At 37.2% G+C, this 18,920-nt stretch overlaps 1 protein-coding gene across 1 annotated transcript in view; it reads left to right on the top strand.

The window, feature by feature from the left end:
• The window catches only part of Pla2r1 (phospholipase A2 receptor 1), a 124,774-nt gene that overhangs the window by 51,621 nt on the left and 54,233 nt on the right, over positions 1 to 18,920 (top strand). Inside the window, 2 exon segments of the mRNA XM_046462259.2 lie at positions 5,130 to 5,299; positions 17,497 to 17,699. Of these exon segments, the coding sequence (XP_046318215.1) occupies positions 5,130 to 5,299; positions 17,497 to 17,699 (373 nt within the window).

Genomic DNA, 18,920 nt, shown 5'->3' with positions numbered 1-18,920 from the left:
TTTTGATGTCATTTCCAAGATATAATTGCCATATACTGTCAGGAACCGGTCTGGAAATACACACCCTTAAGTCCTAAGCAAGAGATACTGAGCATTGTTGTGCCCCGCAATAACTTTACCTCCACTTGGATAATGAGGCCTGGCTCCAGGAGTGGGCGTTACCCAGTGGGGTTGAGTTACACTCACCTGTTCCTTTGTAATCCTACCCCTTGCCTCGTTTGGACTGCTTCTCCCCAATAAAATAGGGTTCCAGGCATGCTCATTCTCTTTCATGCCTCACTTGCCTCTTTTGTGGGATCTGGGTCAGAGGAGTTGTCAAAGAACCCAAAGAAAAAGGTATCTCTCTGTCTCTGTGTGATTATTTCGTGCCAGCCCAGTTCACCTGGAGTGACCCTGACTGGTTTAGTCGTGTGTCACAACAATATACAATATCACAAAATTTTTCCCTACATTTTCTTCTAAGAGTTTTAAATTTTTAGGTTTTATGTTTAAGTTTTTAATTAACTTTGAGTTCTTTTTTTTTAATGGTATAGGAATCCAATTCATTCTTTTGCAAATGTACATCCAGTTTTCCCAACACAATTTATTGAAAAGACCGACCTTCTCCATGAATAGTCTTGAACCCTTGTTGAAAATCATGTGACCATATATGCAAGAGTTTTCTCTGGGCTTTCTGTCCATTGATCTATATGTCAGTCTTTGTGTCAGTACCACAGTTTTGATTACTGAACTTAGTAGTATGTTTTTTTTAAATATAGTATAGACTTTATTTGGATTCTAATTGTAATAAGTTTTGAAATCAAAAAGAGTGAGACCTCCAACTTTGTTCTTTTTTATTCTTTCAGCTATTCAAGTTCCCTTGAAATTCCATATGAAATTCAGGATTACTTCTATTTCTGAAAAGAAAAATTATACATATATATGTGTGTGTGTGTGTGTGTGTGTAGGATATATATTAATATAATATATATAATCACTGGGATTTTGATAGGGATTATTTTGAATACATAGATCATTTGGGATAATATGGACATAGTAATAATAGTAATCCTTCCAAGCCATGAACATGGGAATGTCTTTCTGTTTATTTGTGTTTTTAATTTCTTTCATCAGCACTTTGCAATTCTCAGTGTACAAGACGTTCTCCTCTTTGGCTGACTTTATTCTTAAGTATGTCATTCTGTCAGGTGCTATCCTAAATGCAATTGTTTTCCTAATTTCCTTTTTTGGACTATCCATTGTTATAGAACACAGCTCACTTTTGTGTGTTGATTTTGTATGCTGTAACTTTGCTGACTTCATTTATTAGTTCTATTTTTTTAAAGTCACATCTTAGTTATCCACTTTAAAATAAGACAATAAAAAAACTCTCATTAGTAAAAATTAAACACCAAGAATATAGACTAAAAAGTGACAGTGCTCCTTCACCTACTGTCTATTCTCTTCTCTTCCCCAAAAGGAACCACCACTAACAGCTTGGAATTTGTTCTTCTAGGTTTATTTCTTCTGTATATATTAAGTATGTTTTTTAATTCTACATTTGTTTTCTAATAGTTTTCAAGAAACAATTTTCAAAAATTTAACATTCCTGGTTATTACAGGAGGCCACTAGAAATTTGTGACAACAATGATCATGGTGCGTGTCTCCATCTTAAAACTATTGATAGTCTATTTCCATTCTTCATTTACAAGAAGGAAAAAGAAGCTGATCATTTTTATATTTTTCAACAACAAAGTCTGTTATTTCAAATGGCATAGAAAATGTTGATAATTGTGTAATTGGGAGAAAGCAAATTGCAGTTACTCAGTTCAAAACCAAGTCTTTCCAGTGAAATCTTCAACTTTTCTCTCTCTCACACACACACACACACACACAACCACTATTTTTTAAATTTCATTTGCTAACAAGTAAAGCTATACTTTCTATGTGTTACTTTTGTTTTTAATTCATTTTGGATAATACAAACACAATCATTATAGTGCTGCTGTCTGCTACGTGCTGTGTTGTTCATAGACAAGAAACCTTTTTTCCAATTACATGCCAAATTTTTTCCAGTTAGCCATCACTGCTAGACTGATGAAGAAACATAATGTTCACTTATATATTAAGTAAAAAGTACCTCCTCTTAAAGTATGTACTTTTAAAGTGCAAAATGCTTATTCTGAAATGAAAAAATTTATCAATGCATATTAAAAATATGTTGCTATCTTTAAATTGCATTTTTAAATGAAAATGTAATGTTTAGCACCGTGAACAATTTTTTTGCAAACATAATGGAACTTCAAGATGTATTTTTCTTGTTTACATTGAAAACACAAGTGATTTCTTAACTTTTTCTAAAGCATTAATTGGAAAAGTCAATTTCTTTCTGATTGCAAGAATTATTCTCCTAGAATATTTGATTTTATAAGTAGGTGCACATAAGCAAAATATTTTACCACTTTTTTTTAAGATGACAAATAGTTTTTACTTTACTCAGTTCCTAGAGATAGCCTGCTATCCTGGTTCAAATAATAATACAGAAGATTGTACATTATATTTGGTTATTTTTGTTTCCTTAAATCCCAACAACATTTGAATTAAACAAGCTCAGCAAATCAGACAAAAAGACCAGATAATACATAACTCTGGAATGTTCTCTTATGAATAATTCTAAAACACAGGGTTAGAAAAGCCTCTGAAAGATTATCTTCTATATTACAGTAAGGCAGAGTTTTTTTTACCCTATCAGTGTTTTTGAAATAGTGAGTGGTAAAGAATATAAAATGACCTCTTGCTTCTTCACCAGCTGGAAATTGATACTCGAAGATATTATCCAGATTTAATATCTTCATATTGTTTAGAAAAAAAGAATTTTTTTTTTAGTTTTTTTTTTTATTGTTTAGAAGAAAGACACATTTGTTACATTTCTTTACCTTTTAAAACTGGATCAAGAAAACCAGTCTTGTTTTGACTTGAAGGCTTTAGGATTTAATGTATGAGTATTATATACACTGCTTCAAAAAATACACTTGCCAGTTCAAAAAGCGGAAGGTTTCTATTATTTCAAGCAATGATAAATAGAAATAAAATAACAAATCAAAGGGGACTAAATAAATCTACAACCAACAGGGGACACAAGCAATATGTTGTCATGAATAATGATACCCAAGGCCAAGTTCACAGACAAGGTCATTTCCCTGCATTATCTGATAAATGCCACAGTATAAGGTAATGGGAAAACCAACAACACCCCCAGACTAAACACCGGCACAACAAGCAGTGCCTGATCATCGCACCCGTGGTGCACAGTACCTTGCTGGCCTCTAACACAGCAATTTCAGGCACCACGTGGGGACAATAACTATGCCATGCTGCCTCGGAGGGATCAGGAATGCAGGCCATATGTTATGACACACAAACCAACAAAGTATAAGGAAAATTATGACAGCATCCAGGCAGCATTCAGCTTGATATACCTTCTTTGTGAAGCACATTTATGTAAGGTTCTGCCCCTGTGTGTAATTACAAAAGAATTTGTCTAACTTCAAATGGGTGCGATTTAGACTGTTAATAAAGTATTTGCAGAAAATATTTACTAAAGCTTGAAGAAAATCCATGAGCTCTGCAAAGATGCATACCACGGATGTTTTTAGTCACTAAACATTTCTAGTGGTGTCACTTCAAATTTTACTTCTTTCTGTTCTTCCCCCGCCCACCTTATTTCCTTTGTGACACCTCTGTTTTCCAACGATTCCATTGCTTTCACTTCCCTTAGCAAGTTAAGAATGCATGGAAATTTTTAAAATCCAAATAGTATTTTAAAAGTCTAATTTGCTTTCTCATTGTGTTCCTGGGTAACTTCATCAGGACTTCATTTCCCATTGACTCAGCAGAGCTGGCCAGAAGTCACCACTGTTGGAAATTTCTTCTAACTTTATATATTTTGAAAATAGATTTCTCAAGACAGTTTCAAATTTAGCTTTAAATTCTTATCAGGTATGCATTGGCGTTTTCTGTGTGAATGTATTCATGTTGGAAAGGAAGAATTGCCACCAATCATTGAACACTAATTCATTCAGCTGTTTGGGGAAAATGCTAGTGGATGTACTGGCTTGTAGTAGCTCCTTCTGCTTGAATTTATCATCAGTGAAAATGCACATTTGAATAAGCCAAGAACTCCATGTGCCTGTGAACAAACTGATTAGGGAGACACACAGTTACTACTCATATTTTTTTCTCACCAAGCAAGTGTGGTGAGTGGGTGTGTGTGAGCTATGTAGTGTTAAACGCTCATTCAGAAAAATGTACTATTCTTCCTCCTCTCTCCTGCCAGCCCCTACCTCCCTGCACATTATGGCATGGTGTGTGGTATGTGGTCTAAACACAAAACAGGCCCCATCTTACTCTAAGAAATGTATGGTTCGCTACATGGACTTTCCCACCTACACTCTGAAACCAAAGTCAGCCTCTGTTCCTTGAAACAGTTTGGTTAACAATTTGAATATGAGATTCTCCCCAAAAGCTCTTATGTTAATGCAGTAGGTGAAATGATTAGATTATGAGGGCTGTAATCTAATCAGGCTATCCTCGTTTGATGAACTAACTGGGTGGTAACTCTAGGAGGATGGGGCATGGCTGGAGGAGGTGGGTCACTAGGGGGCGGAGGTGCTGGAAGGCTTCATTCCCTGTGTCCCTTACCACTCTGTGCTTCCTGGCCACCATGAACAGACTCTATCCATCATGCCTCCATCACACCTCTGCCATGATGTTCTGCCTCACCCTGGAGGCCCAGAGCAATGGTATCGGTCAACCATGAGCTGAACCTCTGAAACCATGAGCCAAAATAAACTTTTATTCCTCTAAGTTATTCTGGCTGTTTATTTTGGTCACAATGATAAAAGGCTGACTAACACACAGTTATAAAAGTCTATAAGAATGAAATTCTCCTCATGTATTTCTGGAAATTACACTGACATTTGGCATTTATTAGTAATGTTCAGTGTCTGTGTATTTTCCTGCTCCGTGTTCTAAAGAATTAGCAAGAAATGCTTACTCTGGTGCCATTCTGTGCACTTCATTATGTTTTAATGAGATTTTTTTATTGCCTAGAAACGTAATATAACCATTTCCTTTTCCCCTTTTCAAGGTTTGAACAGGCTTTTATTACCAGTTTGATCAGTAGTGTGGTGAAAACAAAGGACAGTTATTTTTGGATCTCTCTGCAAGACCAAAATGACACAGGAGAATACACTTGGAAGACCACAGGACAGAAGTCTGAGTTGGTGCAGTACACGCACTGGAACGCACATCAGCCCCGTGAGTAGAGAGGGCTGCAGCACCTACTCTCCCTCACTTTTTCTTCTCTTTTATTGGTTCCAAATCCCTTCCACCCCTTGGTCACCTCTTTTGAGTCTTCCTTAATGTTTTCTTACTGCCAATGTTAACTAAAATGATCACCCGTTTGCAGGAGGTAACATATAGTCAGTTTCTAACATAGAGTCCACATGCAGCTGTATGATTTGGGGAAGTCACTTAATCTCTCCATATGTTTCCTCATTTTTAAGGATAGCAATAGTATCTACAGAATTACTCTGAGGACTAAATGAAATATTACACAGTTCCTGCTGCACTGTAAATCATAAATACTAGCTCTTACTGCAGAGAAAGAATGTGTAGAATTTTTTCTAAAGCTACACAGAATATAATATCATGGTTATCCTGTTAGGATTCCTCACTCATACATTCTAAGATGTGGGGCCTCCTCTGTGCTGGACCAGCCACCAAGGTGAGCACCCTGGAAAATCCCAGGACCCTACAGGAGGGTTTGATTGTTGTCCACACGCTTATATTTCCTCAACATTTATGAGCCAGATTTAACTGTTTAAAAAAGATTCCCTAGACTTCCTGAGGTTAAAAGAAAGAAAAGAGAGATCAAAGAAAATCCGTTTACAGTTTCTCTGTTGAACACATGGTTTAAGTACCTGTACTTTTCGAAGACTTCCAATTCCCAGCCCCGCATGTAAGAAGTTTAGAAGTTGCCATGCCATCCTAACAAGCAAAGAGCTGAACAAACTGAGAAACCAAAATTCTTCTTAGAGTCACCAAAGACATGAGATCACAGAGCAAACCACTGCCCCCAAATTGGAGAGAGAGACAGAGGATACAGAGATCACAACTTACTGGAAGAGAAACTGACCAGCAGAAACCTCCACTCAATCCAGTGCTGGGCTTAGAAATCCTGAACCGCAATGGATGAAGTTGCTGGAGGCTCAGTGTAGACAACTCTGAGAGTAAAACTCCAGGAGGGCCCGGGTCCCAGGAGGCTCACACACACTTTCACAGGTTCCTCCTCTTGAAACTGTAACAGGTCCTCACAGTGAGGATCAGAGAAAATTTTCCTCATGCTTTCACCAGAAGGAGAAGGAAAAGAACCTCTATTTTTTCTGGGGGGGGTACTGGGAATTGAACTCAGGGTCACTCAACCATTGAGCCACATCCATAGCTCTATTTGGTATTTATTTAGAGATAGGGTCTCACTGAGTTGCTTTGCAACTCCCCATTACTGAATCTGTCTTTGAACTCATAATCCTCCTGTCTCAGCCTTCCAAGCTGCTGGGATCACAGGCATGTGCCACTATGCCCAGCCTGGAACCTTTTTTAAATACACCACAACATTCTGTTAACAGAGTCTCACCAGAGCCTGACCTGCTTGAGTTTAATCAGAGCATAACCTACCTGAGAGGGAAGGGAACTACCCGGCTCCAGCACTCTCCAGCTGTTCTATCACACTGAGGAGAGAAAAACACCTGAGAAGCTCTCACTGATGAGGGCCACAGTCCAGAGGCACAGGACGGATCATTTAAAGACTGAGGCCAAGTCATAGGATGTGGACACTCCCTTTCACTCATACTTTCCACCATCTTACTAGAGGCCTGTTTCCTGCAATTCCTTTTTCCAAGTACATTATGTCCACCTTTCAACAAAAACATTACAAGGCATACTAAAAGGCAAAAGACAGATGGAGAGTCTAAGAAAAAAGTGAAAATGAAATGCTATATAGAGCTATATGTATATATCAGAATAGAAGAATGCCTTGGTGGGCTAATGATTCACTGAGGAAAGAATCTTTGAGTTTGAGGATGTAAACATAGAAATTTTCAGAAGTGAAAAAAAAAAATTTTAAAGAAACAGAACAGAATAGCCAAGAACTGTGGGACAACTACAAATGTGTAAATACTTGTAATAGGATTATCAGAAGGAGAGGAAAGAAAGGAACACAAACAATACTTAAAGCAACAGGAACCAAGAATTTTCCCCAATCCATGTCATTACCAAACCACAATCCAGGAAGCCCAGAGAACACCAACCAGAATAGTTCCCCCAGAATAACTATAGCTAGGAAAATCAGATTCAGACTTGAGAAAATAAAAATATAAAGAAAAATTCTTGGAAGAAGCCAGAGAGGGAGCAAAGATGAGAATTAAATCTGACTGCTCCTCAGAAACTATGCAAGCAAAAAAGAGAATAACGTGAAATTTATAAAGTATTGAGGGGAGAAAAAAAAACCCAACCTAAAATTCTATAATTTGTGAAATCATCCTTTAAAAGTGAAGGAGAATTTAAATCTTTTATGATTTTATTGAATGTGTTTCCAGTAGGCTTGCTTTGCAGAAATATTAAGTGAACTTCTTGGGAGAGAAGGAAAATGAAATAGAAACGTAGGTCTATGTAAAGGAAGCACATTGGGAATAAATAGTGACGATAAAACAAAAACTTTTATTTTTCTCATTTTTAATTATCTAATATATGTTCAAAATAATAATGGCAACAATATACTCAATTATAAACACATAACAAATAATTATCAAATATTTGCTTCTATGTAAATGAAACAAATGACAGGGATAAGAGGGACATTGGGTGGTTGTGATGTGTCAGTGTAGCTTCAATTGTGACAAATGTGGCACTGTGATATGTGAGGGAGATTGTGTAGGAGGCAGGGGAGAGGGATGATATGGGAACTCCCTGTGCTTTCACTTCATTTTGCTCTGAACCTAAAACTACTATAAAAAATATTCATTAATTTTTCAAAAATTATACATTTTAAAGATACAAGCAAGGTGTAATCAAGACAAATTATTTTGTGTGTGTGTTTGCATATAAATGGGACACCTGTAATCCCAGCAACTCAAGAGGCTGAGGCAGAGGATCACAAGTTTGAGGCTAGCCGCAGCAACTTTAGCAAAACCCTCAGCAACTGAGTGAGACTCTGTCTCAAAACAAAAAATTAAAATGACTGGAGATATAACTTAGTTCAATCCCCAGTACCCCTCACCAAAAAAAAAAAAAAAAAAAAAAAAAGCATTGGTTTAGGAAATTGTATAGAAACTGATGACTTCCCATAGCCCAAAATGAGAAACATCACAATTCACTCAACAGAACAATCTTCTGGTTCTGCAACTCTGTATTATCAAATTGAAAAAAGCAGTAAAGTTCCATGTCACACCATTCTACAAAAAAAAAAAAAAATTAAAGCTCAGGTATCATTTCTATATACTTTGGAATTTTGTTGGGAATATACCTGTCAAAATAAATTAATACATTTTGAGAAGACAAAATTTTTGGTTTTTAACGGTAACTTCCTTGGGGCATATTTAGATGTCTGAAGTCTGGAACTAAAGCAGAGCTTCTTGTCATTCATAAGTTTCTGCTGTAATTTATTTGAGTGGCACTACTCTTTTTCTCTTTTCCCTGAAGCAAAAATAATGCTGTGATGCTCAGTTTGGCTGCTCATGCTGATTGACATTGAATAAATTGTCTCTGAATAAGATGAAAATGTAAATCTTTTTTGAAGAAAATAGCAATAATAAAAGCTCCAGTGTTTCCCTTTTTTCTTTTAAATTACAGCTTGTAGAAACACCACCCTAAATCACATTTTCTTTACTGCCTGTCAAAAAAGAATCCGTTATCTTGGGCCTCATATGAGAATCTTAATCCAGCAGAAACTGACTGTCTGAACTGACCACTGAACAGGAAGCCTGTAGCTTTTTATAAACTCAGACTCTGTCCTTATGTCCTACTAGCAAAATATTCCATCTGTGCTAGAATCACAGTTCTGCCCTTTTTTCTCAATTTTGTATTATGTTCATCAAATAGCATAATACACCATTGCGTCAGCAATGATCAACTTCATGTTCACTCTTGTCTGAGCTTTACCCTCACCCACGTCCCATATTTTCTCATAGCAAATCCCAGACATCATATCATTTCACCCACAAGTATTTCAGAATTATTTCAAAAAAATAAAGACATCTTTTATAAAAACATGATATAATACAATTATCAAACCTGAAAATAATTAACTATAGCTCCATAATATCATAAATCTTTAGTTAATGCTCATGTTTCTAAGTGACCCATAAATATTATATAGAGTATTTTACACTTTGTTTCAATCAAGATCCAAATAAGTTCACACATTGCAATTGATTAATAGATTTCCTAACATCTGTTTCCCACTTCCTTCACCCATCTTTTGTTTTTCTTAGAATTCATTTGTTAATGATGCAAATGAATTATATGGCTTAAATTTCCCTAAAGTTTATGCTTTATTGTCTAACACATATTGTCTAATGGGTTACTCTATCCTCTTTATTTTTCAAAAAAAAAAAAAAACATTTTTGTTCTTAAACAGAATCAGAGACCTGATCAAATTCAGTTTTGCTTTATTTTATTTTGAAATACTATTTCTCACACACTTGCATGTTTTGTCTGGAGATGCATAATGTCCAGTTTTCTTTCTTTTTATGTTATTAGCAGTTTTTTAATTTTTTTATTTGTTCTTTTTAGTTATACCTGACAGTAGAGTGTATTTTGACATATTATACATTCAAGGAATATAACTTATTTTAATTGGGATTCCATTCTTGTGTTTGTACGCTATGTGGAGTTACACTGGTCATGTATTCATGTACGAGCATAGGAAAGTTATGTCCAATTCATTCTATTGTCTTTCCTATTTCCATCCTCCCTCCCTTCCCTTCATTCCCCTTTGTCTAATCCAATGGACTTCTATTCTTCCCCTCCATACCCTCCCCAGTTGTGGATTGGCATCCACATATCAGACAGGTCTTTGATTTTTTGGACTGGCTTATTTCACTTAGTATGACAGTCTCCCATTCCATCCATTTACCGGCAAATGCCAAAATTTCATTCTTTCTTATGGCTGAGTAATATTGCATTGTGTATACAAAATTTTTTGTATCCATTAAACCATTGAAAGGCACCTAGGTTGGTTCCATAGCTTGGCTATTATAAATTGAACTGCTATAAACATTGATGTGGCTGCATCACTACAGTATGCTGATTTCCAGTCCTTTAGGTGTATACTGAGGAGTGAGATTACTGGGTCAAATGGTGGTTCCATTCCAAGTTTTCCAAGGAATCTCCATACTGTTTTCCAGAAAGGTTGCACCAATTTGCAGTCCCACCAGCAAAGTATGAGTGAACCTTTTCTCTCACATCCTCATCAAATAAATGTTACTTGTATTCTTGATAATTGCCATTTTGACTGGAGTGAAATTTCAGTGTCATTTTAATTTTCATTTTCTTCTGTGAGGTGTCTGTTCAGTTTCTTTGCCCATTTTTTTAATTAGGTTATTTGTTTTGTTTTGTTTTTTTGGTGTTGAGTTTTTTGAGTTCTCTGTGTATCCTGGAGATTCATGCTTTATCTGAGGTAAAGATTTTCTCCTGTTCTGTAGGTTCTCTGTTCATGTTCTTGATTATTTCCTTTGCTGTGAAGAAGCTTTTTACTTTGATACAATCCCATTTATTGATTCTTGACTTCACTTATTGCACTTTAGGAGTCTTATTTAGGAAGTCGGTTCCTAAGCTGACATTGGGCCTACATTTTCTTCTAACAGGTGCAGGGTCTCTAATGCCTAGGTTCTTAATTCACTTTGAGTTTTGTGCAGGGTGAAAGGGGGTTCAATTTGATTCTACTACATATGGATTTCCAATTGTCCCAGCACCATTTATTGATGAGCCTATCTTTCCTCCACTGTGGCACCTTTGTCTGGTATGAGATAACAGTATTTATATGAGTTTGTCTCTGTGTCTTCTATTCTATACCATTGGTCTTCACGTCTGTTTTTGTGCCAATACCATGCTTGTTTGTTACTATAGCTCTGTAGTATAATTTAAGGTCTGGTATTGTGATGCCTCCTGTGTCACTTTTCTCTTTAGGGATTGCTTTGACTATTCTGGGCCTTTTACTTTTCCAGATGAATTTCATGACTGCTTTTTCTATTTCCATGAAGAACATCATTTGAATTTTAATAGGAATTGCATTAAATCTGTGTAGCACTTTTGGTAGTATGGGCATTTTGACAATATTAATTGCCTATCCAAGAACATGGGAGATCTTTCCATCTTTTAGTGTGTTCTTCAATTTCTTTCTTTAGTGTTTTATAGTGTTCATTGCAGAGATATTTTACCTCTTTTGTTAGATTGATTCTCAATTTTTTTTGAGGCTATTGTGAATGGGATAATTTTCCTGATTTCTCTTTCAGCTGATTCCTCATTGGTGTATAGGAACACAATTGATTTATTTGTGTTAATTTTATATCCTGCTACTTTACTGAATTCTAGAAGCTTTCTGGTGGAGTTTTTTTTTTTTTTTTTTTTTTTCGGTGGGGGGATTCTAAATATAGAATCACATTATTGGCAAATAGGGATAGTTTGAGTTCTTCTTTTCCAATTCATATCCCTTTAATTTCTTTCTTTTTTCTAAATGCTTTGGCTAGGGTTTCAAGAACTATGTTGAATAGAGGTGATGAAAGAGGGCATCCCTGTCTTGTTCCAGTTTTTAGAGGGAATATTATTAGCAGTTTTTGATGATCGATGCATAGGCCCCTTGATTCATTATGGTTTGTTTGTGTTATTTTGTTTTTCTGGGGATCGAACCCAGGGCCTTAAGTATGTTAGGCAAGCACACTGCCACTAAGCAATATCTTCAGCCCTCAGTAGGGGGTTCTTGATTCATAGTTGGAGTACTCCTATAAGAAAGAAATTCTCAGCCTGTATTTTAGTAACTTTGTGGTATGGTTTTTATAGGAAAGCCAGAATAAATGCTTAATTCTTTCCCTTTACAAAATAATTATTTCTTCATTAGCATCTTTCAACATTGATCAATTAGAGGTTTGCAGGATTTTTTAAAGCTGTTAATGAGTAAGCACTTTAAAACATATTTGATACGTTGATATGTTTTAGTTCATTTAACCTCCCCCACCCCGGGTGGAGGGAGTGAGGATTAAACCCAATGCCTAATCACTGGACCACATCCCCAGACCTTTTCATTTTTGACTTTATTTATTTTTATTTATGTTTTGTGGTGTTGGGGATTGAACCCAGGGCCTTGTGCATGCAAGGCAAGCACTCTACCAACTCAGCTATATCCCCAGCCCTTTTAGTTCATTTCAATTATCCTTTTTTAGTGCTCAAGTTGTCCCATCTTTGTGATGGGGATCTCCTCAACAACTACCTCCTGAGTCCTCTTGATGTGATGCTAACTGTCTCTGATAGCATTCTTGCTATCTAACATGATAAGATGTAAATTTCTGCCTCAGACTTAGAATCATCCAGGTCATGAAGGAACCCTGGTTATTTTAATGGGAAGTGGTATTATTTTCATATGCAATCTGAGCATATAGGTACTCATTAAACATTTGTGGGTTTTTTTTTTCTAATTTCTAGGCCATTTTGGTGGGCGGATATAGGAAATAAATGATGTGTGTCTGTGTATGAGTGTGCGTGTTTGTGTGTGTGTATGAGAGACATGAAATACTTTTTTAGTTCAAACCGATAACTGATACTTTCAATTCAAATTCAGACCTACAAGGTTTTTAACCTTTATCTGTATTTCCTTTCTTTCACTCCAAAACTCTCCTTTCTCAAAAAAAAAAAAAAAAACAGGAAATTCTGGTATATATTTTTTTAAACAACAACAACAAAGGCACTCTATAGCCCTTGGTATTTTGAGAGAAATAAAATATTCAGGTAAAGCAGGAAAGGTGATTTTGATGTCCACTAACCATTGCCACTGATTAAAGGGGAAGATAAGATATTTTCTATTCAGGGAAAAACTAATGGGTCAAAACTGAAATATACTTTGTACTTAGATTAAAGATACCATTATAAATGAAGGCTGCTCTGTGGGAAAGAAAAAAGTGAATACATTGTTGTTAAGATATTACAAAAGCTTTTCCAGGTTACACGAGAGTTTCATAGGAATCTTAATAGAGGGAAAGAAACACTTGAGATTGCTATTTTACGAACATGCATAACTGAGATCTAGATGCGGAAGAAGACAACTTCAGGGCCCATTTGCCCCAATTGGTCCAAGTTAGTGGAAATCTGCCAAGGGCAAGGTAAATGGGATCCTAGCAGAGCAAGTCAGTTTGTTCCCCTGAGAATGCCCTATAGATAGTGAGTCCCAGACATCACCAGGTCAGCAGACACAGCTAGACTGATGATCTATTCTAAGGCTCATCAGAGTTCTGAGAAGAACCACATAATGAGGACAAACTCAGCCTTGTTTCTGAGCACATTTTCATGTCTTTTCAGAACCATACAAGTAATTGCCATACAAGTAAAAATGTGATTGTGGATCTTCAAGGAAATTCTGTGACCACACAAGGGAGAGAAACATGACCAGGGAAATGAGAGAGCTCTATGGAGGAGGAACATAATTTGAGCAGAATTCATTCATTCATTCATTCATTCATTCATTCATTTACTCTTTATTTAATACCCACCCACTCTGTACCTTGACATTGTCTCATAATAGTCTCAAGTAAATCTGATTTCAAATCCTGGATTAAACACTTACTATGTGGCCTGTGGCAACTCACTAACCTCTGTGCCTCAACTTTTCCATGTGCAAAATGCAGATTCTAATCGCTGCCTCAATGAGCTTCTGAAGTTAAATAAGGGAAAGTTCATATAAATGCATAACACAGTGCCTGGCAGAGGTGCAGAGCTATGAAAGCTCAGCTTCCCTGCCTGCAGAATTCCACTTTTTTCTGTAGATAAGGAGAGAGGGAGGGAGAGGGAAGGTGGGGAGGGCAGAGGACTTGAGAGGTGAGAATATGAGAGGGTTATTGCAGGGAAGGGGAGAATAACTAGAGAGATTCAAGTAAAATATTCACTCAGAGGCAGAGAGGTCTGCCTGGCACAGTCCCCTCCTGCCCTGAAGCCACAGGTTGGCTTGGTTGGTTGCTTTATATTTAGGTATTTGAACAGAGACATCAGAGGTGGAGGATAATGGAAGAGACTAGAAAAGTGAATTAGAGAATGTTAATTATAGAATGTTTTTCCACTCATGTGAACAGAAATGAGGCTAAGGCAGGTAAAGAGAGTCTGCTGAAATATGAGATTCACCACTGAGAAAAGCAATGATAGTTTTCCTCCAATGAGAAGAGCTATCAAATGTAAGAACAATTTCTCTGGGAGAAAAACCACCTCCACTCTTTCTCACATCCCTCCCCTTATGATTTGGCTTTGCAAGCATCCCCATGAATTGGCTTATAAATTTGGTTAATACTCCCTTAGCCCAGCCTCCCTTTATTACACCACTTTACTGCTTCTTTGGGGCTGAGACTCTAAAATTTGGGTCAAATGTTCCATTAAGTTAACCACTTTAGAATACCAATAACATGCCTGCAGCACTTTTCATCTTTGTGGTGGTTCACAAACATCTCCTTCTTCACTAATGAAGATGAGCTGAATATCTATAGCATCTAAAACCAAAGCTATTTAATCATTGTCTGATGTGGGGAAGTGAGACGAAATGCAAGACCAACAAAAAAGTATATTACATTTTAAAGTTGCTGATTCAAACTTTTAAAAAATTCTCTGAACATGCAGGCAGAACTCATATCACAAAATCCCAGTTTTTGTAATGAAAATAACCATAAGAAGAATAGTAACATCTTAGGGTATTTGGGGCTATTCCTATCTTGCAGAGTGCTTTTTGATACATGAGCCTGTATGATCTTCATAAAAACCCATGAGAAAAAAAAAGAAATTATTGTCCATATGTTTTAGACAAGCCTTGTTTGCAATTAATTAACCTGCTCAAATTTCAAGTTAATATTTATGCTGGGACTTAGAACCCCAGACCTCAAGTTCCAAGTCAGAAGTTCTTGCTTGGAGATTTTCTACCTCTGTTATGCAATAAATGGATATTCCACTAAGATGTCTCAAAGGAAGGACATCCGAGTCAGGCAAGATGCATATTTTCCTTCCTTTTTCAACTAGAACAGTTCCACAAGTATATTACATTTGGGGCTTCCCTATGGATTTCCACAGTTCAAGTTCATTGCACAAAGCACGCACCATCTCTCATATTGCTCATGACCCAGCTGGGCTGTGAGCTACATTCCAAAATTAGACTCAATAGGCCTACAGAGCTCCATTTATGGCAGAGGCAATAACATACTATAACTCTTCCTTGCCTACCCCTCAACTCTCCATCTTTAGTTCTAACTAGTTCTTCTGGGCCAGTGGAGATACCTGGTGGCCTTTGTATGGATCGAATTTCTTTTTCAACTCCTTTTCATCAAGCCATACTTAGCCTGTTTCCTCTATTATGTCTGGCCATTTTCACCTCTGTGGGTCTCTTTGATGCATCAGGATACACATACACAAGTCTGTGTCTTGTAGACTATCTTGTCACCATGATGCCTGATACCTAAGGCATGGTGTGCACCCTTGATTGTCAAAGTCAAGCATCCATTCTTCAGTTCATTATTCTTTCCTCTCTTCCATCAAACTCTGTTCCTTTCCTCCATGAGAGGTTCTTTGTTCATTTTCCTCTATCTTCTTTCTTCTCACTTCCATTCTTCATTTCCCTCTTTTTAATCTTTCTATGAACATAAAACAATCAAAACATGGTTGACAAGGATAATGCCAGTTACCTGATAGCTAAAACAAAAAATTGAATCCATTACTTCTGAAGGGAAATTCAGCAAGATAAATATCTAGTACCAAGTGACTACATGTTTTTTAAGTACCTTTAGGTCCAGAATTGTCACAAGTCTTCAGATGCTTCCTCCGGTATGGCTTGCTATTTTCAAGCCCACCTTAAAGATTCTGTTCTTTTTCATCCTTCAAAACTCAGTTCAAGGGCTTAGGATATTGCATAGTGGTAGAGAGCTTGCCTAGCATGTTTGAGGCCCTAGATTCAATCTCTAGTACAGAAAAACTCAGCTCAGAGACCCCTTTCCACAAATTCTTGACTGATCTCTCCAGGCAGGCTCCATCACCCCTCTGAAGCCTCCCACCCATCTTTGTCATAGTGTCCTTACCTGGAGGCGCCTTGGGGTTGCATATTCCAGGGGCTGGGGGCTCAGTCACAATCAGAATCCACCACTGCTGCCTCTGCTTGCCCTGGCCCTCTGAAGCCTCCACCTAAGTGTCTATTGCCATTGTTTATAAATCTGTTTCTCGCACTAAGAGCTAGTTCTTGTCTGTTTTGTTCTGTCTCCTTTCTAGCCAGCATACATACTTTTCTGTGGTTGTTGAATGTTGATTTAGTTCATAGAATGGTTACCCTGGATTCAAGAAAAAATAAGTTCATTCGTATTTAATTTTTATTCTATTTTTAGAATAGAACTGTTTTCTACTCCTCTTTGCTGAAATTTGAAGGATTTTTTTTAAGCAGTCTTAGGAGATTTTGCTGACAAACTTAAAATTTTCAAATCAATTTGCAAATTGTTTCTATGCAAAAATATAGTTCTTATGATAAAACATTCAACAAGCCTAAAAGAAAAAAATGAAGTTTGGGCCATAACTAAGCAGTCTATCGCTTTTCCTAATATTCTACGCAAACTATGCTGGGGGGCGAGGTGGATCTCTGAATTTTGCTTCTCATTTAAAAGCCACCTATTCCTCCTGCTTTTCCTGATGTCTGCCCTCTGTTCTGCCCCCAAAGCTTTTTCTCATTTCAAGAATTTATCTCATTCCCTCCATTCTCCCATGGTTTATGGCTGATAGTTTGGTTCTTTGTTGTGTACCTTGTAGTCTACCTTGAATCCATTATTTATGTATTTTTCCCTGTTGACTCTAGTTCTCAGAGGATGAGCACTATGCACGTTGATTTGTTGGCTTTTTACAATGGGATTTTAAAGCACAGCATTGAGCTATGGGGGATATTGCCATTCCATGTAGAAACTTCTCCTAGTTTCCCATGATTTGCCATCTGAGCTGAAAGTAGACAATGTCCAAATTTCAGGCTTCACAGCCTCTTTTCTCTCATTTTTCTATCTTCTTTTCTCCAGAGATAAAGAGAAATGAGATAATCATGCCAATAAAGCATCCTTTTTAATCTTTACTGTTCTTGTCTGGGTTCTTCATTGTGAGATGTCAATTATTCAACACTCTGAAGAGCTGTCTTTTGAGCACATAGTGTTTTTGTTGTCTGGTATTTTAAATGCTTGTTTTCTGCTTTATAGGATCCAGGGGTGGCTGTGTTGTCATGCGAGGCAGTAGTCCACTTGGTCGTTGGGAAGTGAAGGACTGTAGACGGTTCAAGGCCATGTCCTTGTGCAAGCAGCCAATCGAAAATCGGGACAAAACTGAGCATGAAGAAAGATGGCCCTTTCACCCCTGCTACTTGGACTGGGAGTCGGAGCCTGGCCTGACCAGTTGCTTCAAGGTGATACCAAGGTTACTTGAGCATTCACAGTATCATTATTTCAATTTGTTCCATGAATCACAAATTCCTTTATTCCAACACCTAGTTTTCCCCCGAACAGTGCCTGGCACACAGTGGGTACTTAATCAATATTTGTTGCCTGTCTCTATCCTTTCATTTATATTCAAATAATTTTTAAGTAAAAATTGGCATATTCCTGGTGACATCAAAGGCCTCCTCATGAAGATTATCTGTTAATTGGAAATACCATGCACCAGTATTGACCCCAGGGAGGGGAACTCCATGCACTGGTTATCATTTCTGGGGGAGGACTCTAAACACCTGATAAATTGCTAGTAAGTTTCTTTTCTCTGGCAGGAGATTTTGCACAAACTCAGCTGCCAGAGTCTGAGTCCAGTGAGACAGAACACTCAACAAATCAGGCAAAGCAACCTAATTATTCACAGATGGGCTGCAAGAAACAGCAGAAACCTAGGATCCCTAGCAAGCCCATCTCCCAAACCACAGGAAACTGCTCAGGGCAGATGGACTCTCGTCTGCACATGCCCTACTTTGCACCACAGCTTGGAGATTCAGAGAGGCACTTCTCTGTGGGCTTAGACCTCAGACACCACTTGGGTTATTGGGCTAAAGCATTACAAGACATCCTGTTCTAGGAGGAATAAGGACAGTTTCTCCTTCCCCCAGGATGTTGCATTCTGCCCCCAAATTGCTATCAAGAAGTGGAAGAGCTGGGTTAGCCAAGGTCATTTAGGATCCTATATAATACTGAAACCCTTGTCAATATTGTTCTTATTGCCAGGCACATACCAGATAAAAGAGGCCAGTTCTCACTGGGTATTAAAATAGTACAATTCCATATTTGTAAAAATGTGAAAAAAGTGCTTATTATGGAATAATACAATTTTGCCACTAAGAATAGCTTTTGCAGCTTGCCAGATACCAAAGATAAAACAAATTAATACATTCAGTTAATATATAAATGCGTTTGTGTATAGATTGCATGCATGCATATGTGCGTTTGTGTATGTGTGTGTTTGAAGAAAAAGACTGTGTGTGTATGTGTGTGTGTGTGTTTCTTACTGGAAATGCTTGGGACCAAAAGTGGTTTGAATTTTGGATTTGGGGGATATTTGCATATTCATAATGAGATATCTTAGATATGATATTTGCACATACATAATGAGATGAGACTTGAATGTGAACACAGAATTCATTCAT

The sequence above is a fragment of the Marmota monax genome, unplaced genomic scaffold (assembly GCF_021218885.2).
Source record: "Marmota monax isolate L192 unplaced genomic scaffold, Marmota_monax_Labrador192_F-V1.1 WCK01_AAM20220418_F8-fsc00129, whole genome shotgun sequence".
In the NCBI taxonomy this organism is placed as follows: domain Eukaryota; kingdom Metazoa; phylum Chordata; class Mammalia; order Rodentia; family Sciuridae; genus Marmota; species Marmota monax.
The sequence above is the reverse complement of the archived record's forward strand: the minus strand, read 5'-3'. Positions and strand labels throughout refer to the sequence as shown.